The sequence below is a fragment of the Ranitomeya variabilis genome, chromosome 1 (genome assembly GCF_051348905.1).
Source record: "Ranitomeya variabilis isolate aRanVar5 chromosome 1, aRanVar5.hap1, whole genome shotgun sequence".
NCBI lineage: Eukaryota > Metazoa > Chordata > Amphibia > Anura > Dendrobatidae > Ranitomeya > Ranitomeya variabilis.
The window spans coordinates 1160492105-1160518843 of NC_135232.1; the positions used below are offsets into that span (position 1 = coordinate 1160492105).

Genomic DNA, 26739 nt, shown 5'->3' on the forward strand with positions numbered 1-26739 from the left:
ACAGAGTAGGGAGAGCAGGTGATAGAAGACGAGAGGGTGCAGCAAAGCCCATGATGTCACTTAGCGGATTTCACGGTGTCCAGGTCCAGCACCTTTTAGCTTCTTGGCCTTTGGCATTTTCACACCCCAGGCCAGTGCGATGTGGGTCAGCAGGATCTGGGTGTACTTCCGATGCGCCTCCTGGTTCCAGTGGGTGGCATCAATGCATCGGAGGTTCAGGTCATAGCGGAAATGGTAGTGCATGTCCAGGACATCCAGATGGTGGAAATCAGCCAAAATGGCACTGCATAAGTTCGCTTCCACGATGTCCTTCCGCAAGTTGTGTGGGGGGTTCTGGAAACAGCCGTCATTCTCCCTGTATCCGACCGGCATGGTCATTGTCCATATGATGAGGCACTGGGGGCTCAGAACCTCCTTGAGGCGCAGGAACAGGTGGTCCAGGTTGGTCTTGTAGCCCTCCAGATGTTTGTCATTGTACCTGCAGGAGATGGAGGACAATGAGGATCTGTCACCAATATGGCGGCAGCGGACACCATGGTAGTGGCGGTCACCTATTAAGATCCCAAACGCAGGAGTTTACTATCAGCACGTCCGGTTGGGGGCCGCTCTGGAAATCTGACAGTATGCTCTCCAGGTAAGCAGAGTAGACACGGGTCAGGAAATAGAAGCGGACAAGATGGTGGTCGCTCCGGTACTGCCGCACTTCTCGGAATGTGGTTTCATTGGTCATTTCATTCAGTTGGCCGCCCTCTATCAGCGAGTCATTCTCAAAAGTGAATTCCCCCTGCGGAGAAGAACAGTTTAACTATGGACAGAACAAAGGGACAGCAGCACAGATGATTTCAGGTCAATCTTGTGAGAGTTTACAGACTGAAAGCTACATAATGGGAGGAGCAGGCGTGAAGACGAAACATTTAATCTTAATTATGCCAGACATGTAGTTTCAGTAGGTCAAGAAACACAGACTATTATTCATGAGTTTGAACGTAGAATCTAAAATTGATGTGTTTTTCTTCCGTAGGTCAAGACTCATAGATTATTGTTCATATGAATCTGAAAGTTTACTCTTTTGTAGGTTGAATTAATGTTTGTGAATTAATGAATGACTGCTGTTTACCTCTTATATCAGCTCCTATAACTTATTGTGTTGCTATCCTTGGAAGACAGGGAAGCAGAGTCATTGAACAATCGATGTTTGCTAATATGTGGGTTACCCATTGTACAAGGTCATGCAGCTTGATGACTTGCAAACATTGAAGGAGAAACGATGAACTCTCGAACAATGAGAGATGAGCTCCTGTCATGTTCTCCAAATCCTCTGGAATAATGCCTGAATAAGGGCTGTGAACTAGAAAAGGGGGATCTACCACCGTTTCCAGAGTTACTTGACAAACCAACAGCCAGGACACCTTGACTCCATGAAGAGAGAGTCTCTACAGCATAACAACCAAGGCTCCATCAAGAACACAGATTTGACATTCTAAAGGAAGCCAACTAGAGGGACCTCGGCCCTAGCTGGAAGAATACAGATCTGCTCTATTAACCATCACTTAACCCATAGAGACATTTTGGGAAGCCAGTTTGGGAACCTCTGGTCCCCTGGCCCTATGGAGACGTTCGGAGAAGCCAGGTTGTGACTCTCCGGTCACCTGGCCACGTGCCTCAATGGACTATCAGCTTCCTTAGCTTGTCGATACCTCCTCTCTGTGGGTACCCGCCAAAAGTGGAGCAATATATGGGGTCCAGTATTCTGTATGGATCAATATATGGGGGCCATTATACTGTATGGATCAATATATGGGGCCCATTATACTGTATGGAGCAATATATGGTGCTCAGTGTCTCAGCTGGATGACAGGCTGTATGGTCGCATCATGCTAGACCTGTTGCGGGACATATGGATATGGATCTCCTTTGTGAAAGGTGAGGAATACTGTTGTTTTTTATTTTAATTCCCTTGCAGTAGACAATGGCGTCAGTGGAATGGGCGATGCAGTAAGTATGGTTTAATTAAGATTTATTAAAGGAGTCTGTGTCATTCTTTCAATTACAGAACTTTTTTCTGGGTGTCTGTGTTTTTATACAATATGACTATGGAGTTAGTAATGGGGGCATCTTATTGACGCCTCTCCATTACTAACCTCAAGGCTTGATGTCACCTGACAATACAAAGATGACACCAACCCCCCCAACTATCACCCCACTTGCCACCGCTACAGGGCAAGTGGGAAGAACGAGGTTAAGTGCAAGAATTGGCACATCTTAGAGATGCGCCTTTTCAGGGGTGGCTGAGTGCTGATGTTTTTAGCCTGGGGGGACAGTATCCATAGCCCCTTCCTAGGCTATTATTATAAGCCTACAGCTGTCTGCCTAGCTTTTGATGGTTATTAATTATAAGGGGACCCTAAGTCATTTTTTGGCGGTCCCCCATTTCAATAGCCAGTAAAGGGTAAGTATACAGCTGTGACCTGATATGAATAGCCTGGGAAGCTACATGGGTTTTACCCCCTTCCCAGGCTATAAACATCTGCCTCCAGTCATCGGCTTTCCCTCTGCTGATTAAGAAAATTAAAGGGACACTGTCACCCCCTCCAGCCGTTTTTAACTAAAAGAGCCACCTTGTGCAGCAGTAATGCTGCATTCTGACAAGGTGGCTCTTTTAGTTATTGGTGCAGTTAAAGCCAAAATAAAGCGTTTTATAATTTCAGCAAAATACCTGTCTTTCGCCAGGGAGGCAGGTCCTCACCCCCCTGCTTGAAACGCCACACTGCCGTCACTCAAATCTTCAGGGGCGCCGCGCACCGCCCCCTCAGCGCTGTTTTCGCATGAAATCCGGCGCCTGCGCTGTGTAGTACTGTCTGGTGCAGGTGCAGTGAGCTCTGGCCATCTGACGTCACAGCCAGGCTTGCAGACTGCACCTGTGCGGCCGCCCTGCTTGTGAATCCCAGCCCCGCAGTGTGTTATGCATTATGCAGAGTGCGGGGCTGGGATTCACAAGCAGGGCGGCCGCACAGGCGCAGTCTGCAAGCCTGGCTGTGACGTCAGACGGCCAGAGCTCACTGCGCCTGCACCAGACAGTACTACACAGCGCAGGCACTGGATTTCATGCAAAAACAGCGCTGAGGGGGCGGTGCCCGGCGCCCCTGAAGATTTGAGTGACGGCAGTGTGGCGTTTCAAGCAGGGGGGTGAGGACCTGCCTCCCTGGCGAAAGACAGGTATTTTGCCGAAATTATAAAATGCTTTATTTTGGCTTTAACTGCACCAATAACTAAACGAGCCACCTTGTCAGAATGCAGCATTACTGCTGCACAAGGTGGCTCTTTTAGTTTATAACGGCTGGAGGGGGTGACAGTGGCCCTTTAAGCTGGAGCCCATGCCATTTTTTTCAGAAAATTCATCTTTTAATAAATAAATACATGTACAGTAAGCTGCACACACACACTGCACTAATTGTATATATCGCAGACATCTGCATATCTATCTATTCTATGTGTATATACTGTATGTAATCTGTCTGTTCTATCCTGTCGGCTCCTGTTGTCCTTTTACGGTACGTGGCTGCTGAATTGCCGGCTTTTTATCTACTTTAAAATAGTTTAGTGGCAACGCAATTATTTTCCCGCAGTTTTAGCGCATTTTAACGACTTTTTCCGATTGTAAGAAAAATGCTCACGTTACCGATCATGAAACATGAGCATTCGAATCCGAATGTGCCATATTCATGCCGAATTTATGTTTGGCGGTCATTTTCCGAACAAATTTGCTCATCTCTAGTTGTGACCCTCCGGTCATCTGGCCTTGCACCTTAATGTACTGTCATCTTCCTAAGCTTGTCTTTACCTCCTCTCTGTGTGCGTGCACAGGTGGGGTAGTCGACCCTGGATGGAAGCTCTGAGGTTACAGCTGCTCTTCTCCAGGCGAGTCAGCAAAAGGGTGAGACTCTGTAATGTGCACCATCTTGGGGTATTTTGCTGGGACTGTTCTATGTGTTATTTGCCTCTTTTGTGGTTAAATAAAGTATTACCACACTGTGTTACCCTCACCCTGTGTTGTCTGAGTAGCATTACACCCACGGTAAAAGAGCGGCATTTGGTGCTTTTCTTTTACCCAGACCCATGCAGTTTTGGGCCAGTGGACAAGAGCATCAAATGACCCCAGTGTACCAACACAGGGGTCCGCCGGTAATTAAGGAAACTCAAATCTCAAAAACCTCAATAATTATTGTAATTGAAACCATTTTATCACACAAACCTTGTCTCTCAGCTGCATTTCAGATAGAAACTCGTCTCCCTGCAGAAACTTCACGAGATCTTTATACACCGATCTCTGGACTGAAAGACAAAAGTGTTACACTCCTTAGACATGAACCCAGAGCCATCATCACCAAGAGCAGCCAGCTCTGACCTGACGATTGGGGGGGAGAACTGCTCAGACACGAGCCCGGAGCCATCATCACCACAAGCAGCTGGCTCTCGCCTGACTACTGGGGTGAGAACTGCTCAGACACGAACCCGGAGTCATCATAACCACGAGCAGCCAGCTCTAACATGACGATTGGGGGGGAGAACTGCTCAGACACGAGCCCGGAGCCATCATCACCACAAGCAGCCGGCTCTGACCTGACTACTGGGGGAGAACTGCTCAGACACGAGACCGGAACCATCATCACCACGAGCAGACGCTCTGACCTGACCAATGGGGGAAAACTGCTCTGCAGATGAGAGGGATACAGATATATATGCACACAGTACATGTAGGATTTTGTCACTTACTGGAGTCTCCGAGCACAACGACAAACTTATTGTGCAGTAACTGGCGGACATTAACAGAGCGGAAGCCCCCCATAACTGCCCTCCGACATTCAGAACCTGCAAGAGAAGAGACTGGGCCATCACTGACAGCAGCACATGGTACAACTCCCCACACAGCCTGGTATGATGAGTGTGACGACACAGCATTTCATCTTAATTATCCAGACATAAATTCTGTAATCCAGGAGGCACAGACTGTTATCTACTCGATGACTTTTGAATTTATGCGTTTGTTCTTCAGTTGGTCAAGAACCATACACTGTTGTCATAGGAGTCTTGAACACTGATATTTGATATTTATGAATGGCTGATGTTTGCCTCTTATATCAGCTCTTACAGCTTATTGTCTGCTATCTTTGCAAGACAGGGATGCAGGGTCATTGAACAATAGATGTCTTGCTTAATATGTTGTATGACCATTGTGTGGGTCCCGTGGCTTGTTGACTTGCAAAACAGTGAAGGAAAAACAACTCAAATTGATTAAACAATCAAACAATGCGGGTTAACTTCATCACCCCTTCTCTTGACTTCTGGATGATGCCTTGAAGGACAACAATTATGAACTAAATAAGTGGGATATGCCTCTGTAACAAGGGTAAGGTGGCAGATGGACAGCTCGTGACTGGGAGGTATGTGTTCCCGAGGTGCCAAGCCTTGGTTATGTAGGACTTGGAGAAGTAGGCTCCAGCACACTTACTGCTGAGAGGTGTTTTAATGGACCCGGATTATTTGTCCGGGTTTTAAGAGCAGCTGAAAAAGCTGGGTGGGATCGCCTGCTCACCGACCTCCAGTTCAGGTCTTGGATTGTCTGATTTAAGGCAGCTGGTGCTGTCTAAGGCTAGGTTCACATTTGCGGTTGAGTCTGCAACGTCTTATCCGCAACCGCAACTGTAATGCAAAACGCATGCAAATGCATAACGCTACGTTTTTTTTCTGCAACAACTTATGCATGACGGATAAAAAACGCATCGTTTGCACGTGTTTACATGCGTTTTTGCATGCATTCGCATTTTTTATGCGCATGCGTTTGAAAGGAAACTTTGCTTCAAGAATTTCCTAGGAACAAGCCATGCCAAATGGGCGTGGCTCATGGGATTTCTCTATATAAACCCTTGTACAGATGAAATCTTAAAATTTTGCTCCTGTATCCTGTGTCGCGATGGATCTTTGCATGGAGAATTTCTATCGGAATCTGGATTTGGATGTCAACTTGTTTCTTTCTTTTGCATTCGCTTGTGAGCAAGAACGCAAAAGAGAACAGCAGAGAAGACGGCGTCAACGCTTTTGGCAGCACCCGATTCTTGACCTACGACAGAGCCGTGGAGCCTACCATTCCTTATTCACTGAGCTACTTGAAAATCCAGAGAAATATTTAGAGTACATGTCTCAAGACAGCTTTATGGAATTGCTGGCCTGTGAACAAGGAGCCATCAGGAGGCAGGACACCCAGCTCCATAGAGCAATTCCTGCTGAGGAACGTCTGCTGGTGACACTAAGGTACTTAATATTTAAACATTAACGCCTGTCATAATTATTATTGTTCTGCAATGTACTTAATATTTTCCCCTTTTTTGGTTTAGCTTAAATACTGTCCTAAATATTATTATTCTAAAAGCCATGTTCTTTCTCTTTTTTTCTTTTTTTCTTTCTTTCTCTGTTTTTCAAAATCCCAAGTCATAAAAATTATTGCTCTGATTTATATTTTTCTTTCTCTTTTCGGCAAGTTCCTGGCTACCGGAGAGAGCCTATCATCGCTCCATTTCCAGTTCTGGATAGGAATTTCCACACTCTTTGGGATTATCGCAGACACCTGCTGGGCTTTACCCCCTACCCACCATGGAAATCTGGCAGCAAACTGCTGACAAATTTTTTTAAGTTTGTAATTTTCCCAACTGTTTGGGAGCAGTGGACAGGAAACATATCAGGATTACCAAACCGTCTGGAACTGTATCCGAGTACCTTAATTATAAAAATATTTTTCAATAGTGCTCGTGGCAATTGCAGCTGCGGACTGTAGGTTTGTCGCCGTGGACATTGGATCTTTTGGCCATGGTAATGACTCCCAGACATTTAAAAACTCGGACATGGGCCAACGGTTGTATGGAAATCATTTTAATTTCCCCCTGCCATAACCTCTTCCCAACACTCAAGGCCTGCCAATGCCATTTGTTATGGTTGGGGATGAGGCCTATCAGATGTGTGGAAACCTCCTGAAATCATACTCCAGTCGGAACGTGAACCACACAAAAAGGATTTTTATCTACAGATTGACCAGGGCATGAAGAAATGTTGAGTGTGCCTTTGGTATCCTTGTCTCAAAATGGCGCATTTTAGGGAGAGCCATTAATCTCAAAATTGGGACAGTTGATGAGGTGGTCAAGGCGTGTGTGGTTCTGCACAACTACATAATGGCTAAAGAGCGACCCAACAGTGAACTTGATGAACCTGTTTCTATCCCATTGTCAGATTACCATCATCACCCTCTCAGGACAACAGTTGAAGTTACCCAAATGAGGAATACATTTGCGTCCTGCTTTGTTTCTGAGAGTGGACGTCTGTCCTGGCAAGATGACATGGTTTGCTAATGTTGTGCAATGTTATGTACCTGTAATTAGTTAAATTTACTTTAATATTTTCTGACAATAAAACACCTATAGTTAAACATCTGTTCCAAGTGTCCTCTATATTAGAATAATAATTTTTAGAGGTTAATAAGGTGATCACCGATTCACAACTACAGTTTTTATATAGTTCACTCGCTGTATCATGCAGATTACATGAGACAGGGATTGGATTATAACCAAATTGGGTTATGTAACGTATGCTTTACACCACACCTCTTCTCTCTGAGGTCAGTGCTACGGTAGGTGACATTGGATTAGCTCCATCGTCTCTTCAGTTGGCATTTCTCTATTTCTATGTATTTCTGCAGACTGAAGAGATGATGGAGCTAATCCACCTCCTATCTTTACTCACCTGCCCGTGTGTCAGAACTAATGCACTCAGGATGCAGAAAACACAGCATCCTGAGTGCACTAGTGCTGACCCCTGGGCAGGTGAGTACTGTTGACCCTTGACCCCACAAATTTATTAAAAAAATAAAAAATAAAAAAATTAACTTTTACGACCCACTGAGGGTGAAATGTTCTGGATCTGGGAAGTGTTGAGCTGAGAGGATTGGCTATGGGTGGACGATTAAGGCTACTTTCACACTTGTGTCGGGACGGGTCCGTCGTTAAGCGTCGGCGCGACGTACCTACACACGTTGTGAAAATTTGGCACAACGTGAGCAGTGGATGCAGTTTTTCAACGCATCCGCTGCCCATTGTAAAGTCCCGGAGAGGAGGGGGCGGAGTTCCGGCCGCGCATGCGCGGTAGGAAATGGCGGACCCGACATACGAAAAACTGTTCCCTTGAGCGTTTTTTCGTGCTGACGGTCCGCCAAAACACGACGCATCCAGTGCACAACGGACACGACGGATGGCCATCCGTCACAATCCGTCGCTAATACAAGTCTATGGGAAAATGCAGGATCCTGCAAATTTTTTTGCAGGATACTGCATTCTCAAAGAACGACGGATTGTGACGGAAGCTGAAAAACGTAAGTGTGAAAGTAGCCTAAGGGGTTCCAGGGGAAGGGGTAACTAAACTTGTGGGGTCTGAGAGGTCAAGGATGGAAGTAGACACAGGAGTGGAAGCATGGGACGGGAGAGACACATTGGAAGGGAGAGAAAAACTGGACAACAGAGACACATTGGGAGGTGAGGGTGGAGGTAGCACGACAGTTCTGCTGGCTTTAGTTCTTTTTAATTTATGTCCACTTTTCTGTGACATCCTCCTTTTTTTGTTTCTCCTTGGGAGGGTGGGAGTGGTGGGGTAAGCAGGGCGTGCAGAATGTTGACCCGTCCTGGTGGTGGCGGTTAGTTGTCCCTAACTTTGCCCTGATAGCAGCCCTGCTGATGGATCTTCTGAAAGGGACAAAGTCGACTATGGCTAAGTCCCCGGAAGCTGTGGTGGCCTTCCAGGAACTGAAACTGGTCTTCTGTAAACAGCCAGTTTTGTTGGTGCCCAACTTCTCCAAATAGTTTATGGTCCAGACGGACGCATCGGATGTCGGGTTGGGAGCAGTTTTGTCCCAGGAGATTAACGGAGAGGCACACTGTGGCGATATCGCATTGAATCTGAATTATCCAGACATATTATTTCAGTAGGCCCAGGGACAAGAGCTATAGTTCATGTGAGAATGACTGTTGACCTTTATTGTAATGAATTCACTGGCTGCCATTTGTTGACTGTCTGCTGATTAGCTATTGTATTTGTCCTTGTATTGTTCTGCAATCTTTGCAGAATCTGGCAATCTTTGCAGAATCTGGGCAGCACGGTGGCACAGTGGTTAGCGCAGCAGCCTTGCAGCGCTGGAGTCCTGGGTACTAATCCCACCTTGGACAACATCTGCAAAGAGTTTGTATGTTCTCTCTGTGTTTGCGTGGGTTTTCTCCGGGCACTCCGGTTTCCTCCCACATTCCAAAGACATACTGATAGGGAATTTAGATTGTGAGCCCCATTGGGGACAGCGATGATAATGTGTACAAACTGTAAAGCGCTGCGTAATATGTTAGAGCTATATAAAGATTATTATTATTATTATTATCTTTGGGAAACAAAGGCACAATGTTTGAATGTTTGTTAATATGCTGATGACCCCTTGGTGCTCTGCAATATGAAGGACAATCTATGCATGTTGTTTGCAGCCTCTTGCAGTGAGGTATGGCCTCCTACCTCCTTCCCCCAAGCCTGTGGTGGAATGACTGAATGAGAATTTGTTACCTATAAAAAGGAAGACCTGGTTGTGTTCAGAGAGCCTACATTACAGAAGTCATGGCATGGTCACTCTTCAGGATCTCAGCTGAGGGTATATTGGACCCGGCTGAAAGAACACAGGACTGCTCTCGGATATCTCACTACGCTTGTCGTTACCTCCTCTCCACGTGCGTATCACAGGTAAGGTAGCTGACCCTGGGAGCTGGGACATAACATCTACCATTATCCCGGCGAGTCAGCGGAAGGGTGAGGCCCTGTAATGTGCACCATCTTGGGGTAATTGCTGGGACTGTTCTGTTTGCTGTTGGGTGTTGTGGTTCAATAAAATATTGCCACACTGTTTTACCCTAACCCTGTGTTGTTTGTGTAGTGTATTGCCCTCCGGGAAATAGAGCGGGTGTGGTATGAGCCCTGGTCCATGCAGTCTTGCTAAAGGCAGTCGGGCCAGCGGACGACAGCACCCACTGACCCCGTTTCTCTACAATTGGTGGCAGCAAGTGGGACACTACTCAGCCCGGCGGAACAAGGGCAGCTGCAGGGGACTGGTGTTCGTAGACGTTGTCCAGGGCTTCATAAAAAGGGAGGCATACAGACAGACCCAGCAAACCATTGATGAAGGCATACACAGTAGGTTTCGGACGCCACCATGTCCAACCTCACCAACTCGGCCTTGGAAAGAGGACCAGAGTATAGCCGTAACAAGAAACTACAATTACAGGAGCTGTGCCAGCTTCAACGGATTGAATACCGGACCACAGACACTCGGTCGGATTTGATCAAGGAATTTGTTTGTTGGGATGCCCAGAATGTTGTGGAGGACAATGAAAACCCTGCTGAAGTGGACTCAGAGGATTTAAACTGCTTGCCAAATCTGGGATCCAGTGGTAATCTGGAATCTAATACCCAGTCACCAGCTGCAAGAATCCAGGAATTGATTGCATTGGGACCCGGAGCCTCAAGTGAGGAGAGACTCGGCACTCAACTTAACGTAAGACAGGTGATTTAATGGTGTCCACAAAATAACAGAAATGTTTTGGTCCTACATCCGGACCTTCATCAGTCACAGTTGATAAATGTGAGGGAGCGAGTGGATCCACAGAATTGCTGATTGTGGAATGAGATCACACTTGTGTGTGAGCGCTGCCTGTATGTGGGCAGTATAGTATCAGAACATAAGTGCCATGCCTGTGTGGGACGCGGAATCCACCGCTAGTCCATCATGATTGCATTGGGACCCGGAGCCTCAAGTGAGGAGAGGACTTGTGTTATTGAATCAGTTTTGGGAGTTCCAGAACCTTTACCACCAATGTTGGACCCTACCTCCATTATTTCCCACCACCAAGTAAATCTTCTTCGCTACAAAGACTTGCCATTGTTTAATGAGTCCAACACAAAGGTTGATGAACATCTGCAAGATTTTGAGACTTTGATGATGATTCACCAGGTACCCAGAGCTGACTGGGCTAAATACCTGTGGACTAGTTTGACTGGTCGGGGACAGGATGCTGTCCAGTCACTTGGGCCTCAATACTGCCAGGACTATGGAACTATTAGGGACACCCTGCAGGCACTTTTTACCATCACCCCCGAGAGATATCGCACTAAGTTCCGGACATTGTCTCGCCAGGGGGTCTCCTATGTAAAATTTGGCAGTCAACTCCGGAGACACTGCAACCGCTGGCTCGACGGTAGGGTACATCTCAGTGCCAATGCTTTCTGGCTGATGTTTTGGTCACTTTTGATGTTGGTTGTGCTTTCACACTCGTGGTAGCATGAGATGGACACATAGTGCAGCTCATCCAGGATGGCACATCAATGCAATCTGTGGCAAGGTTTGCTGTGTCTGTCAGCGTAGTGTTCAGAGGCTGGAGACGCTACCAGGAGACAGGCCAGTACACCAGGAGACGTGGAGGGGGCTGTAGGAGGGCAACAACCCAGCAGCAGGACCGCTACCTCCGCCTTTGTGCAAGGAGGAACAGGAGGAGCACTGCCAGAGCCCTGCAAAATGACTTCCAGCAGGCCACAAATGTTCATGTGTCTGCACAAACGGTTAGAAACCGACTCCCTGAGGGTGGTCTGAGAGCCCGACATCCACAGATGGGGGGTTGTGCTCAGAGCCCAACACCGTGCAGGACGCTGGGCATTTGCCACAGAACACCAGGCTTGGCAAATTCGCCACTGGCGCCCTGTGCTCTTCACAGATGAAAGCAGGTTCACACTAAGCACATGTGACAGACGTGACTGTCACGATATTGTATGAAATGTAATATGATTTCGTAGCTTTGCTGAAGGCTAAACCCCTCCCCTTCTCTCTTTGCTTCTAAGTGTGTGTGAAGCTATTCTTCTCAATGCTCTGCCCTGCCCCCAATCCCAGGAAGGTTTATTGTGCTTGTAGAGGCACAAATCTCCCTCCAGCTGAAAACTGGTCTGATATCCTTCTCAAGACATGCGGCCCTTTGTTCTGTTATAGTAAGATATTGGGCCAACGGTTTAAGCTAGGAAAAAAATATATCCAGTTTGTGAATCTCCATCGGCAGATCTATCGGCCACGATAAACGCGGGCTTCTAGTTCAAACAGGGACAAAATACGGATTTCTCTGGAACTGAGTGTCTCTACTAGCCCGAATTTAGTATCTATAGAGAGCAAATCTTAATACAAGATGAATGAGGGGTATGTTATGACTCTGCCAGATTCTCCAGTGAAGATATGACAGTCATAAGAATGGTTGGAGAAAACTGTACAGCTGAGGAAGGAGGAGGGCGATCCTAACTCAATCCCTTTAGTGATGTCACGAGGCTGGAGGTTAAAAGTCTTTACTCTTAACCCAGCCTTGAGTCTTTAGAGAGTCTTACTGGAGGAGCTGTTCCTATCCAGACCTCCTGATGCACTGGGACATTTGGGGTCCCGCCCACCAGCATGGTTTTGCCTGAAATGGACTGAGAACATGTGAGTTTTACCTTTCTCATTTAATCCCTTTATTTTATAATTACCTTGTACATTTTCAATTGTCTCATATTGTAACATCCTTATATACCTTTGTAAACACTGCCTTAATCTTTCAAAGTAAAATATTTAATACTAGTTTCGTTCTTCATGCTCTAAAACGTACCCTAAGTCTTCTGAAGGGAATTACGCTACTGTTTTGGGTTTCCTTCGGACCCGTTTAATCGAAGCTGGTGGCAGCATCCCATGTGCGGGCCTTTGGGTGTCGTAGCGACTGCGGCGTTGATAATTATTGTTCCTGCCTGAGTGGGAGTATTTATATCGCCTCGCTGCAGCGTGCCCAATAGCCAGTACATAGCAGGCAGCCTTTCTGGCGACTAGTTACTCTAGGTGCAGTACCTAAACTAACCTGAGGGTAAGGGGGCGCCAGAGAGCTGCAAGTTTCAAGTGGAACTGTAAGCGGGATATACATAAATCCCTGCAGTTCGTGGTATATTGAAGAGCAGTGGGATACCTAAAATAAGCCCCTGCTGTAAACTAAGAGGTCAATAGCCTTGTGTGTGTTTTTTCATCACATTGTAGCAGTGGAGGGATAACTAAGATAAGCCCCCCTGCACCTGTGATAGCCGTCTGTTGGCCTAAAGTCACCCCGATCCGTGACGTAGGGGTGACGGTCAGGGTGTGAATCGTGACAAATTGGTGGCAGCGGTGAGGATTCATGACAAATTGGTGGCAAAGCGGTGGGATATCTTAGAGCATTAGTGATTTGGTTTGAGTGATCATTCCTCTCACTAAAAACTTGCAAAGTTCTTGCGAGAACTCTATGCAAATAAGTTTGGAGAACGAACTCAGTGTTTATTAGTCCTGAGACAATTGTGTGTACTGGTAATTATCCCTTCCCTTTCTCGTTTTTCTGTCCTATCTTTTATTTGGCAACCATGGTTGTGCTGGGAGAAACCTTTTATAAGAAGCAGTCCAAAGACACTCTTATGGCCTTGTGCATGTCACAGCAGATTGACTGTGCAGGCAAAACCAAAGACCAAATGGTGGCTGAACTGGTGCAATTTGAAGCACACCGCTCTCAGAGCCCAGTGGCTGCAGAAACCAGCACAAGCGAACATGGTGCTGCAGTAGAGGTCCAACCACTGAATGCAGGCCTGTTATGACCTGGTGGTTAGGAGCACCCGAAGTGACCTGATGGTTAAAACAGAAAACCTGGGACAAGCTCTGAGGCAGTGGTAACTCTACTGACCGCAATCCCTAATCCTATCACACACACTAGAAATAGCCGTGGAGCGTACCTAACTCTCCCTAGACGCCTCTTCACAGCCTAAGAGCTAACTACCCCTAAAGATAGAAATAGTAGCCTACCTTGCCTCAGAGAAATTCCCCAAAGTAAAGGTAGCCCCCCACAAATATTAACTGTGAGTTAAGAGGGAAGTGACAAACACAGGAATGAAACAGATTTTAGCAAAGGAGGCCGAATCTTCTCTAGAAAGACAAAGGATAGCAAAGGGAACTATGCGGTCAGTATAAAAAACTACAAAAACCACGCAGAGAGTGCACCCCCAGAGCTTCCAGCTAGCAAGGAAATATCATAATAGCAGGCTGGACTGAAACATAGCATGTACTGAAAAATATATTCAAAAACCAATAAACAGCAAATGACTAGCAAGGACTTAGCTTCTGCTGGAGTAGTCAGGTCATCTGAGAATTCCAAGAGAGATCTGAACCAGTACTGAGACATTGACAGCTGGCATGAACTAACAACCTGGGCAGAGTTAAATAGGGAAGCGAGCAGAAGCAATAAACGAGGGCAGCTGAGAAAGCCAACCTCAAAGATCAGCAGTTCCACTCAAAGCCACCAGAGGGTGTCCAAGGACAGAACTCACCAAAGTACCATTCACGACCACAGGAGGAAGCCCGAGAACGGAATTCACAACAGTACCCCCCCCCTTGAGGAGGGGTCACCAAACCCTCACCAGAGCCCCCAGGCCGATCAGGACGAGCCAAATGAAAGGCACGAACCAAATCGGCAGCATGGACATCGGAGGCAACAACCCAGTAATTATCCTCCTGACCATAGCCCTTCCATTTAACCAGGTACTGAAGCTTCCGTCTCGAAATACGAGAATCTAAAATCTTCTCCACCACATACTCCAACTCTCCCTCAACCAACACCGGAGCAGGAGGATCAACGGAAGGAACCATAGGCGCCACATATCTCCGCAACAACGACCTATGGAACGCATTATGGATGGCAAAAGAAGTTGGAAGGGCCAAACGAAACGACACAGGATTGATAATTTCAGAAATCTTATAAGGACCAATGAAACGAGGCTTGAACTTAGGAGAAGAAACCTTCATAGGAACATAACGAGAAGACAACCAAACCAAATCCCCAACACGAAGTCGGGGACCAACACAGCGACGGTGGTTAGGAAAACGTTGCGCCTTCTCCTGAGACAACGTCAAATTGTCCACCACGTGAGTCCAAATTTGTTGCAACCTGTCCACCACAGAATCCACACCAGGACAGTCAGAAGACTCAACCTGCCCTGAAGAAAAACGAGGATGAAAACCAGAATTACAAAAAAAAGGCGAAACCAAAGTAGCAGAACTAGCCCGATTATTAAGGGCGAACTCGGCCAATGGCAAGAAGGTCACCCAATCATCCTGATCAGCAGAAACAAAGCATCTCAGATAGGTTTCCAAGGTCTGATTGGTTCGTTCGGTTTGGCCATTTGTCTGAGGATGGAACGCTGAAGAAAAAGACAAATCAATGCCCATCTTAGCACATAAGGACCGCCAAAACCTAGAAACAAATTGGGAACCTCTGTCCGACACAATGTTCTCCGGAATGCCATGCAAACGAACCACATGCTGAAAAAATAATGGAACCAAATCAGAGGAGGAAGGCAATTTAGGCAAGGGTACCAAATGGACCATCTTAGAAAACCGATCACAAACCACCCAGATGACAGACATCCTTTGAGAGACAGGAAGATCAGAAATAAAATCCATGGAAATATGTGTCCAGGGCCTCTTCGGGACAGGCAAAGGCAAAAGCAACCCACTGGCACGAGAACAGCAAGGTTTGGCCCGAGCACAAGTCCCACAGGACTGCACAAAAGAACGCACATCCCGTGACAAGGAAGGCCACCAAAAGGACCTGGCAACCAAATCTCTGGTACCAAAAATCCCAGGATGACCAGCCAACACTGAACAATGAACCTCAAAAATAACCCTACTAGTCCATCTATCAGGGACAAACAGTTTCTCCACTGGGCAGCGGTCAGGTCTATCAGCCTTAAACTCCTGCAGCACCCGCCGCAAATCAGGGGAGATGGCAGACAGAATCACCCCCTCTTTAAGAATACCAGCCGGCTCAGGGACTCCCGGAGAATCAGGCAAAAAACTCCTAGAAAGGGCATCAGCCTTCACATTCTTAGATCCCGGAAGGTATGAGACCACAAAATCGAAACGGGAGAAAAACAGTGACCATCGAGCCTGTCTAGGGTTCAACCGCTTGGCGGACTCGAGGTAAGTCAGATTCTTGTGATCAGTCAGGACCACCACGCGATGTTTGGCTCCCTCAAGCCAATGTCGCCACTCCTCAAATGCCCACTTCATAGCCAACAACTCCCGATTGCCGACATCATAATTACGCTCGGCAGGCGAAAACTTTCTAGAAAAGAAAGCACACGGCTTCATCAGAGAGCCATCAGAACTTCTCTGAGACAAAACAGCCCCTGCCCCAATCTCAGAAGCATCAACCTCGACCTGAAAAGGGAGCAAAACATCTGGCTGACGCAACACAGGGGCCGAAGTAAAGCGACGTTTAAGCTCCTGAAAGGCCTCAACGGCCGCAGGGGACCAATTCACCACATCAGCGCCTTTCTTCGTCAAATCAGTCAAAGGTTTAACCACACTAGAAAAATTAGCGATGAAGCGACGGTAAAAATTAGCAAAGCCCAGGAACTTCTGAAGACTCTTCACAGATGTAGGTTGAGTCCAATCATAAATGGCCTGAACTTTGACAGGATCCATTTCGATAGTAGAAGGGGAAAAAATGAAGCCCAAAAAGGAAACCTTCTGAACTCCAAAGAGGCATTTAGAGCCCTTCACAAACAAAGCATTAGCACGAAGGACCTGGAACACCATCCTGACCTGCCTTACATGAGACTCCCAATCATCCGAAAAGACCAAAATATCATCCAAATATACGATCATGAACCTATCCAGATACTTCCGGAAGATGTCGTGCATAAAGGACTGAAACACAGATGGAGCATTAGAAAGACCGAATGGCATCACCAGGTACTCAAAATGGCCCTCGGGCGTATTAAATGCTGTTTTCCATTCATCGCCCTGTTTAATACGCACAAGATTATACGCCCCTCGAAGGTCAATCTTGGTAAACCAACTAGCCCCCTTAATCCGAGCAAACAAATCAGACAACAGAGGCAAAGGGTACTGAAATTTGACCGTGAATTTATTGAGAAGGCGGTAATCTATACAGGGTCTCAGAGAGCCATCCTTCTTGGCCACAAAAAAGAACCTTGCTCCCAACGGCGACGAAGACGGGCGAATATGCCCTTTCTCCAAGGACTCCTTTACATAACTCCGCATAGCGGCATGTTCTGGCACAGATAAATTGAACAGTCGGCCCTTAGGGAACTTACTACCAGGAATCAAATTAATAGCACAATCACAATCCCTATGAGGAGGTAGGGTATTAGACTTGGGCTCATCAAATACATCCTGGTAATCCGACAAAAACTCAGGGACTTCAGAAGGAGTGGAAGAAGAAATTGACATCAAAGGAACATCACCATGTATCCCTTGACAACCCCAACTAGACACAGACATTGATTTCCAATCCAGTACTGGATTATGAACCTGTAACCATGGCAAACCCAACACGACAACATCATGCAAATTATGCAACACCAAAAAGTGGATATTTTCCTGATGTGCGGGAGCCATGTATATGGTCAGCTGAGTCCAGTACTGAGGTTTATTCTTGGCCAATGGAGTAGCATCAATCCCCCTTAAGGGAATAGGACTCTGCAAAGGCTCCAAGGAAAAACCACAGCGCCTGGCAAACTCCAAGTCCATCAAGTTCAGGGCAGCGCCTGAATCCACAAATGCCATAACAGAGTAGGACGACAGTGAGCAAATCAGAGTAACAGATAAGAGAAATCTAGGCTGCAAAGTACTAATGGTGACAGACCTAGCGAACCTCTTAGTGCGCTTAGGACAATCAGAGATAGCATGAGAGGAGTCACCACAGTAAAAACACAGCCCATTCTGACGTCTGTGTTCTTGCCGTTCAGCTCTGGTCAAAGTCCTATCACATTGCATAGGCTCAGGCCTCCGCTCAGAGGACACCGCCAAATGGTGCACAACTTTGCGCTCGTGCAAACGCCGATCAATCTGAATGGCCAAAGACATTGACTCATTCAGACCAGCAGGCGTGGGGAACCCCACCATAACATCCTTAAGGGCTTCAGAAAGACCCTTTCTGAAAATTGCTGCCAGGGCACACTCATTCCATTGAGTAAGCACAGACCACTTTCTAAACTTCTGGCAATATACTTCTGCCTCATCCTGACCCTGACATAGAGTCAGCAAGATCTTTTCTGCCTGATCCACAGAATTAGGTTCGTCATAAAGCAATCCAAGCGCTAGAAAAAATGCATCCACATTAAGCAATGCAGGATTTCCTGGCTCAAGGGAGAATGCCCAGTCTTGCGGGTCACCACGCAACAAAGAAATAATAATCTTTACTTGCTGAATGGGATCATCAGAGGAGCGGGGTTTCAGAGCAAGAAACAGTCTGCAATTATTTTTGAAATTCAAAAATTTAGATCTATCCCCAGAAAACAAATCAGGAATTGGAATTCTAGGCTCTAACATCGGATTCTGAACTACATAATCTTGAATACTCTGTACCCTAGCAGTGAGTTGATCCACACAAGAGGACAAACCTTGAATATCCATATCTACACCTGAGTCCTGAACCACCCAGAGGTTCAGGGGAAAAGAAAGACAAAACAAGCTGCAAAGAATAAAAAATTGACTCAGAACTTCTCTTATCCCTCTTTTGAGATGCATTAACACTTTGTTGGCCAGCTGTACTGTTATGACCTGGTGGTTAGGAGCACCCGAAGTGACCTGATGGTTAAAACAGAAAACCTGGGACAAGCTCTGAGGAAGTGGTAACTCTACTGACCGCAATCCCTAATCCTATCACACACACTAGAAATAGCCGTGGAGCGTACCTAACTCTCCCTAGACGCCTCTTCACAGCCTAAGAGCTAACTACCCCTAAAGATAGAAATAGTAGCCTACCTTGCCTCAGAGAAATTCCCCAAAGTAAAGGTAGCCCCCCACAAATATTAACTGTGAGTTAAGAGGGAAGTGACAAACACAGGAATGAAACAGATTTTAGCAAAGGAGGCCGAATCTTCTCTAGAAAGAGAGGATAGGAAAGGGAACTATGCGGTCAGTATAAAAAACTACAAAAACCACGCAGAGTGTGCAAAAGGACCTCCACACCGACTCACGGTGTGGAGGTGCAGCTCTGCACCCCCAGAGCTTCCAGTTAGCAAGGAAATATCATAATAGCAGGCTGGACTGAAACATAGCATGTACTGAAAAATATATTAAAAAAACCAATGAACAGCAAATGTCTAGCAAGGACTTAGCTTCTGCTGGAGTAGTCAGGTCATCTGAGAATTCCAAGAGAGATCTGAACCAGTACTGAGACATTGACAGCTGGCATGAACTAACGACCCGGGCAGAGTTAAATAGGGAAGCGAGCAGAAGCAATAAACGAGGGCAGCTGAGAAAGCTGTTGTGAATTTGGATTCTGGGCTCCCCCGGTGGCTACTGGTGGAATTGAACTGGTGTCTTCATCTTCTCTGTTCACCTGTTCCCATCAAGATGTGGGAGTCGCTATATAACCTTGCTGCTCTGTTAGTTGCTTGCCGGTCAACAATGTTATCAGAAGCCTCTCTGTGCTTGTTCCTGCTCCTAGACAACTACTAGATAAGTTGGACTCTTGTCCATGTTTGTTTTTGCATTTTGTTCCAGTTCACAGCTGTAGTTTCGTTACTGTGTCTGGAAAGCTCTTGTGAACGGGAATTGCCACTCTGGTGTTATGAGTTAATGCCAGAGTTTTAAAGTAATTTCTGGATGGTGTTTTTTGATAGGGTTTTCAGCTGACCATGAAAGTGTCCTTTCTGTCTTCTGCTATGTAGTAAGTGGACCTCAAATTTGCTAAACCTATTTTCATACTACGTTTGTTATTTCATCTCAACTCACCGCCAATACATGTGGGGGGCCTCTGTCTCCTTTCGGGGTATTTCTCTAGAGGTGAGCTAGGACTAATATTTTCCTCTGCTAGCTTTATTTAGTCCTCCGGCTGGGCTGGGCATCTAGAATCAACGTAGGCATGCTACCCGGCCACTGCTAGTTGTGCGTTAGGTTTAGTTCATGGTCAGCTCAGTTCCCATCTTCCAAGAGCTAGTTCCTATATATGCTTATGCTATGTTCTCTTGCCATTGAGATCATGACAGTTTGACCGGCCCGCAAAGTGTTAATTGTTTGGGCTGAAGCAGGAGAAAAAGAAGTGTTGAAGGGAAATTTTTTTTTTTTTCCCCTCAGAGTTTTGCTGCCTAGCCCTTAATTGCTGTCTAGCTGCTTCTTACCTCCTCTTAACCCTTGAATGGCTCTGTGTCCACCTGTTTGTAATGGATCTTCAGAGTGTAACTGCAGGTTTGAATAATCTCGCCACGAAGGTACAAAATTTGCAAGATTTTGTTTGTCATGCACCTGTATCTGAGCCGAGAATTCCTTTGCCGGAATTTTTCTCGGGGAATAGATCCGGGTTTCAGAATTTTCGAAATAATTGCAAATTATTTTTGTCTCTGAAATCTCGCTCTGCCGGAGACCCTGCACAGCAGGTCAGGATTGTGATTTCCTTGCTCCGGGGCGACCCTCAAGACTGGGCTTTTTCATTGACACCAGGAGATCCTGCGTTGCTCAATGTGGACGCGTTTTTTCTGGCCTTGGGGTTGCTTTATGACGAACCTCATTTGGAGCTTCAGGCAGAAAAAACTTTGATGTCCCTATCTCAGGGGCAAGATGAAGCGGAAATTTACTGCCAAAGATTCCGTAAATGGTCTGTGCTTACTCAGTGGAATGAGTGCGCCCTGGCGGCGACTTTCAGAGAGGGTCTCTCTGATGCTATTAAGGATGTTATGGTGGGGTTCCCTGTGCCTGCGGGTCTGAATGAGTCCATGACAATGGCTATTCAGATCGATAGGCGTTTGCGGGAGCGCAAACCAGTGCACCATCTGGCGGTGTCCAATGAGAAGTCGCCAGAGAGTATGCAGTGTGATAGAATTCTGTCCCGAAGCGAGCGGCAGAATTTTAGACGGAAAAATGGGTTGTGTTTCTATTGTGGTGATTCTACTCATGTTATATCAGCATGCTCTAAGCGCACTAAAAAGCTTGGTAAATCTGTTTCCATTTGCACCTTACCGTCTAAATTTATTCTATCTGTGACCCTGATTTGCTCTTTGTCATCTATTACCACGGACGCCTATGTCGACTCTGGCGCCGCTTTGAGTCTTATGGATTGGTCCTTTGCCAAACGCTGTGGGTATGATTTAGAGCCTTTGGAGACTCCTATTCCTCTGAAGGGGATTGACTCCACCCCATTGGCTAATAATAAACCACAATACTGGACACAAGTAACTATGCGTATTAATCCGGATCACCAGGAGATTATTCGCTTTCTGGTGCTGTATAATCTACATGATGATTTGGTGCTAGGATTGCCTTGGCTGCAATCTCACAACCCAGTCCTCGACTGGAGAGCTATGTCTGTGTTGAGCTGGGGATGTAAGGGGGCTCATGGGGACGTACCTGTGGTTTCCATTTCATCATCCATTCCCTCTGAAATTCCTGAGTTCCTGTCTGACTATCGTGACGTCTTTGAAGAATCCAAGCTTGGTTCGTTACCTCCGCACCGAGAGTGCGATTGTGCCATAGATTTAATCCCGGGTAGTAAATACCCAAAGGGTCGTTTATTTAATCTGTCTGTGCCTGAACATGCTGCTATGCGAGAATATATAAAGGAGTCCTTGGAAAAGGGACATATTCGTCCATCGTCATCTCCCTTAGGAGCCGGTTTTTTCTTTGTGTCAAAAAAAGACGGCTCTTTGAGACCATGTATTGATTATCGGCTTTTGAATAAAATCACTGTTAAATATCAATACCCATTGCCGTTGCTGACTGATTTGTTTGCTCGCATAAAGGGGGCCAAGTGGTTCTCTAAGATAGATCTCCGTGGGGCGTATAATTTGGTGCGAATCAGGCAGGGGGATGAGTGGAAAACCGCATTTAATACGCCCGAGGGCCACTTTGAGTATTTAGTGATGCCTTTTGGTCTTTCTAATGCTCCGTCAGTTTTCCAGTCCTTTATGCATGATATTTTTCGCGATTATTTGGATAAATTTATGATTGTGTATCTGGATGATATTCTGATTTTTTCGGATGACTGGGACTCTCATGTCCAGCAAGTCAGGAGGGTTTTTCAGGTTTTGCGGTCTAATTCTTTGTGTGTGAAGGGTTCTAAGTGTGTTTTTGGGGTACAGAGGATTTCCTTTTTGGGATATATTTTTTCCCCCTCTTCCATTGAAATGGATCCTGTCAAGGTTCAAGCTATTTGTGATTGGACGCAGCCCTCTTCTCTTAAGAGTCTTCAGAAATTTTTGGGCTTTGCTAACTTTTATCGTCGATTTATTGCTGGTTTTTCGGATATTGCTAAGCCATTGACCGATTTGACTAAGAAGGGTGCTGATGTTGCTGATTGGTCCCCTGATGCTGTGGAGGCCTTTCGGGAGCTTAAGCGCCGTTTTTCCTCTGCCCCTGTGTTGCGTCAGCCTGATGTTGCTCTACCTTTCCAGGTTGAGGTCGACGCTTCTGAGATCGGAGCTGGGGCAGTGTTGTCGCAGAAAAGTTCTGACTGCTCCGTGATGAGGCCTTGTGCCTTCTTTTCCCGTAAATTTTCGCCCGCTGAGCGGAATTATGATGTTGGGAATCGGGAGCTTTTGGCCATGAAGTGGGCTTTTGAGGAGTGGCGCCATTGGCTTGAGGGGGCCAGACATCAGGTGGTGGTATTGACTGACCACAAAAATTTGATTTATCTTGAGACCGCCAGGCGCCTGAATCCTAGACAGGCGCGCTGGTCATTATTTTTCTCTCGGTTTAATTTTGTGGTGTCATACCTACCGGGTTCTAAGAATGTTAAGGCGGATGCCCTTTCTAGGAGTTTTGAGCCTGACTCGCCTGGTAACTCTGAGCCCACAGGTATCCTTAAGGATGGAGTGGTATTGTCAGCCGTTTCTCCAGACCTGCGGCGGGCCTTGCAGGAGTTTCAGGCGGAGAGACCTGATCGTTGCCCACCTGATAAACTGTTTGTTCCTGATGATTGGACCAGTAGAGTCATCTCTGAGGTTCATTCTTCTGCGTTGGCAGGTCATCCTGGCATTTTTGGTACCAGGGATTTGGTGGCAAGGTCCTTCTGGTGGCCTTCCCTGTCACGAGATGTGCGAGGCTTTGTGCAGTCTTGTGACGTTTGTGCTCGGGCCAAGCCTTGTTGTTCTCGGGCTAGTGGATTATTGTTGCCCTTGCCTATTCCTAAGAGGCCTTGGACGCACATCTCGATGGATTTTATTTCAGATCTGCCTGTTTCTCAGAAGATGTCTGTCATCTGGGTGGTGTGTGACCGTTTTTCTAAGATGGTCCATTTGGTTCCTCTGCCCAAGTTACCTTCTTCTTCCGAGTTGGTTCCTCTGTTTTTTCAAAATGTTGTTCGTTTGCATGGTATTCCTGAGAATATCGTTTCTGACAGAGGGACCCAATTCGTGTCTAGATTTTGGCGGGCATTCTGTGCTAGGATGGGCATAGATTTATCTTTTTCGTCCGCTTTCCATCCTCAGACGAATGGCCAGACCGAGCGGATTAATCAGACCCTGGAGACATATCTGAGGTGTTTTGTGTCTGCTGACCAGGATGATTGGGTTGCTTTTTTGCCATTGGCGGAGTTCGCTCTTAATAATCGGGCCAGCTCTGCCACTTTGGTGTCCCCGTTTTTCTGTAATTCGGGGTTTCATCCTCGATTTTCCTCTGGTCAGGTGGAATCTTCGGATTGTCCTGGAGTGGATGCTGTGGTGGAGAGATTGCATCAGATCTGGGGGCAGGTGGTGGACAATTTGAGGTTGTCCCAGGAGAAGACTCAGCTTTTTGCCAACCGCCACCGTCGTGTTGGTCCTCGGCTTTCTGTTGGGGATTTGGTGTGGTTGTCTTCTCGTTTTGTCCCTATGAGGGTCTGTTCTCCTAAGTTTAAGCCTCGGTTTATCGGCCCGTATAAGATATTGGAGATTCTTAACCCTGTTTCCTTCCGTTTGGACCTCCCTGCATCCTTTTCTATTCATAACGTTTTTCATCGGTCATTATTGCGCAGGTATGAGGTACCGGTTGTGCCTTCCGTTGAGCCTCCTGCTCCGGTGTTGGTTGAGGGTGAGTTGGAGTACGTTGTGGAGAAAATCTTGGACTCTCGTGTTTCCAGACGGAGACTCCAGTATCTGGTCAAGTGGAAGGGATACGGCCAGGAGGATAATTCTTGGGTGAATGCATCTGATGTTCATGCCTCCGATCTGGTTCGTGCCTTTCATAGGGCCCATCCTGATCGCCCTGGTGGTTCTGGTGAGGGTTCGGTGCCCCCTCCTTGAGGGGGGGGGTACTGTTGTGAATTTGGATTCTGGGCTCCCCCGGTGGCTACTGGTGGAATTGAACTGGTGTCTTCATCTTCTCTGTTCACCTGTTCCCATCAAGATGTGGGAGTCGCTATATAACCTTGCTGCTCTGTTAGTTGCTTGCCGGTCAACAATGTTATCAGAAGCCTCTCTGTGCTTGTTCCTGCTCCTAGACAACTACTAGATAAGTTGGACTCTTGTCCATGTTTGTTTTTGCATTTTGTTCCAGTTCACAGCTGTAGTTTCGTTACTGTGTCTGGAAAGCTCTTGTGAACGGGAATTGCCACTCTGGTGTTATGAGTTAATGCCAGAGTTTTAAAGTAATTTCTGGATGGTGTTTTTTGATAGGGTTTTCAGCTGACCATGAAAGTGTCCTTTCTGTCTTCTGCTATGTAGTAAGTGGACCTCAAATTTGCTAAACCTATTTTCATACTACGTTTGTTATTTCATCTCAACTCACCGCCAATACATGTGGGGGGCCTCTGTCTCCTTTCGGGGTATTTCTCTAGAGGTGAGCTAGGACTAATATTTTCCTCTGCTAGCTTTATTTAGTCCTCCGGCTGGGCTGGGCATCTAGAATCAACGTAGGCATGCTACCCGGCCACTGCTAGTTGTGCGTTAGGTTTAGTTCATGGTCAGCTCAGTTCCCATCTTCCAAGAGCTAGTTCCTATATATGCTTATGCTATGTTCTCTTGCCATTGAGATCATGACAGAAAGCCAACCTCAAAGATCAGCAGTTCCACTCAAAGCCACCAGAGGGTGTCCAAGGACAGAACTCACCAAAGTACCATTCACGACCACAGGAGGGAGCCAGAGAACGGAATTCACAACACCGGCCCTACTATCAATCAGGGCGAATTGGACCCCCACCTGCTGGCGGCCTTGGAAGAATTCCGCACTGACGACCATGAGGGACGTCGGCAGCTGATTCAGCAATACCGGCAGGAGGCCCAGGCCCAGCGAGCCGAGCGAGAGGCCCGAGCCGAGCGGCAAGCAGAACGTGAGTACCAGCTGCAGTTAGCCCGACTGCAAATGCAGGGGTCATCCCAGTCCAGCCGTGAGCCCAGCAGCGCTCAGATACCGAAGCCCCGGCCCGATCACTTTCCTGTTATGGAAAAGGACGGGGACTTGGACACTTTTCTGCAGGCCTTTGAGAAATCCTGCAGGCAGTACCAGCTGCCTACAGATGAATGGGCACGATACCTGACACCAAGGCTGAGAGGCAAAGCTCTGGAGGCGTTTGCTGCCCTCCCTCAAGAATAAGATGGTGACTATGAGGCCATCAAGCAGGCTCTGATAGCCAAGTACCAGCTTACACCCGAGGTGTACCGTAGAAAGTTCCGGAACCTCCAACGTGGCACACATGACAGCTACGGCGATGTGGCACATGGACTGGGGACCCACTTTGACCAGTGGACCCAGGGACTGTCAGTGACCACCTTTGCACAGCTGCGAGACCTGATGATCAAAGACCAGTTCTTACATCTTTGCCCAGCTGAGGTGTGACAGTTCGTGATGGACAGAGAACCCAAAGACGTGAGGAAAGCAGCACAGATTGCCGATGCCTATGAGGCCAACCATAGATCGGAAGTGCGGAAGCCAGTCACCACCAGCTGGAGAGGGGGTAAGCCTGCAACCAACGCCAGTACCCCTGCCAGCCAACCCACCAGAGGTCCTGTCCCCGTAACCAACAGAATCCGACCTACCACCGAACCTCACCAGTGTTACGTCTGCAAGCGGACTGGTCATATCAGTCCCCACTGTCCAGACAAGCAGAAGAACCCCCCACCCAAGGCCCCAGGGCCTAATGCAGCAGTTCTTTTGGTGGGTGGTGTGGCTGGGAGGGTGTGTGACAACGTACAGCATGTCACCGTGGGAGGCCATGTTGCTACAGGCCTCAAGGACACCGGGGCTGAACGAACCCTCATCCGACCCGAACTGGCGGCCCCTGAAGAAATCATTCCGGGGAAAACCCTAACTGTCACTGGGATTGGGGGCATCAGCTGTCCCTTGCCAATGGCCCAGGTTTACATTGATTGGGGTGCCAGGAGCGGGGTGAAGGAAGTGGGGCTGTCTGATAATTTGCCCACTGATGTTTTGTTGGGGACTGATTTGGGGAGGATGGTTGCATACTACGTCCCTGACACCCCTCCCCAATCTGCTAATAAGGGTAACGTTAACCCTGATGATGATGATGGGAAATCGCATGTGTTACCTGACCATGCTTTATCTTATAATGATGCATCTGATAACCATTTTTTCCCTAGGAGTGATGGTGAAAATGTTGTACCTGTGCCAACTGAACCTGATGATTTTTCTGTGAAAGT

The 26739-nt window shown here is 47.1% G+C and overlaps 1 protein-coding gene across 2 annotated transcripts in view; it reads right to left on the reverse strand.

The window, feature by feature from the left end:
- Positions 1 to 26739, reverse strand: part of LOC143793233 (PC-esterase domain-containing protein 1A-like) — a 136144-nt gene that overhangs the window by 83721 nt on the left and 25684 nt on the right. For both annotated transcript variants that reach the window (XM_077280022.1, XM_077280029.1), the window contains exons 2-5: positions 4774 to 4869; positions 4253 to 4332; positions 552 to 784; positions 93 to 478 (exon numbers count right to left, since the gene is read on the reverse strand). In XM_077280022.1, the coding sequence (XP_077136137.1) occupies positions 93 to 478; positions 552 to 784; positions 4253 to 4332; positions 4774 to 4846 (772 nt within the window). In that variant the 5' untranslated portion in view covers positions 4847 to 4869. The remainder of the gene's footprint in view (positions 1 to 92; positions 479 to 551; positions 785 to 4252; positions 4333 to 4773; positions 4870 to 26739) is intronic.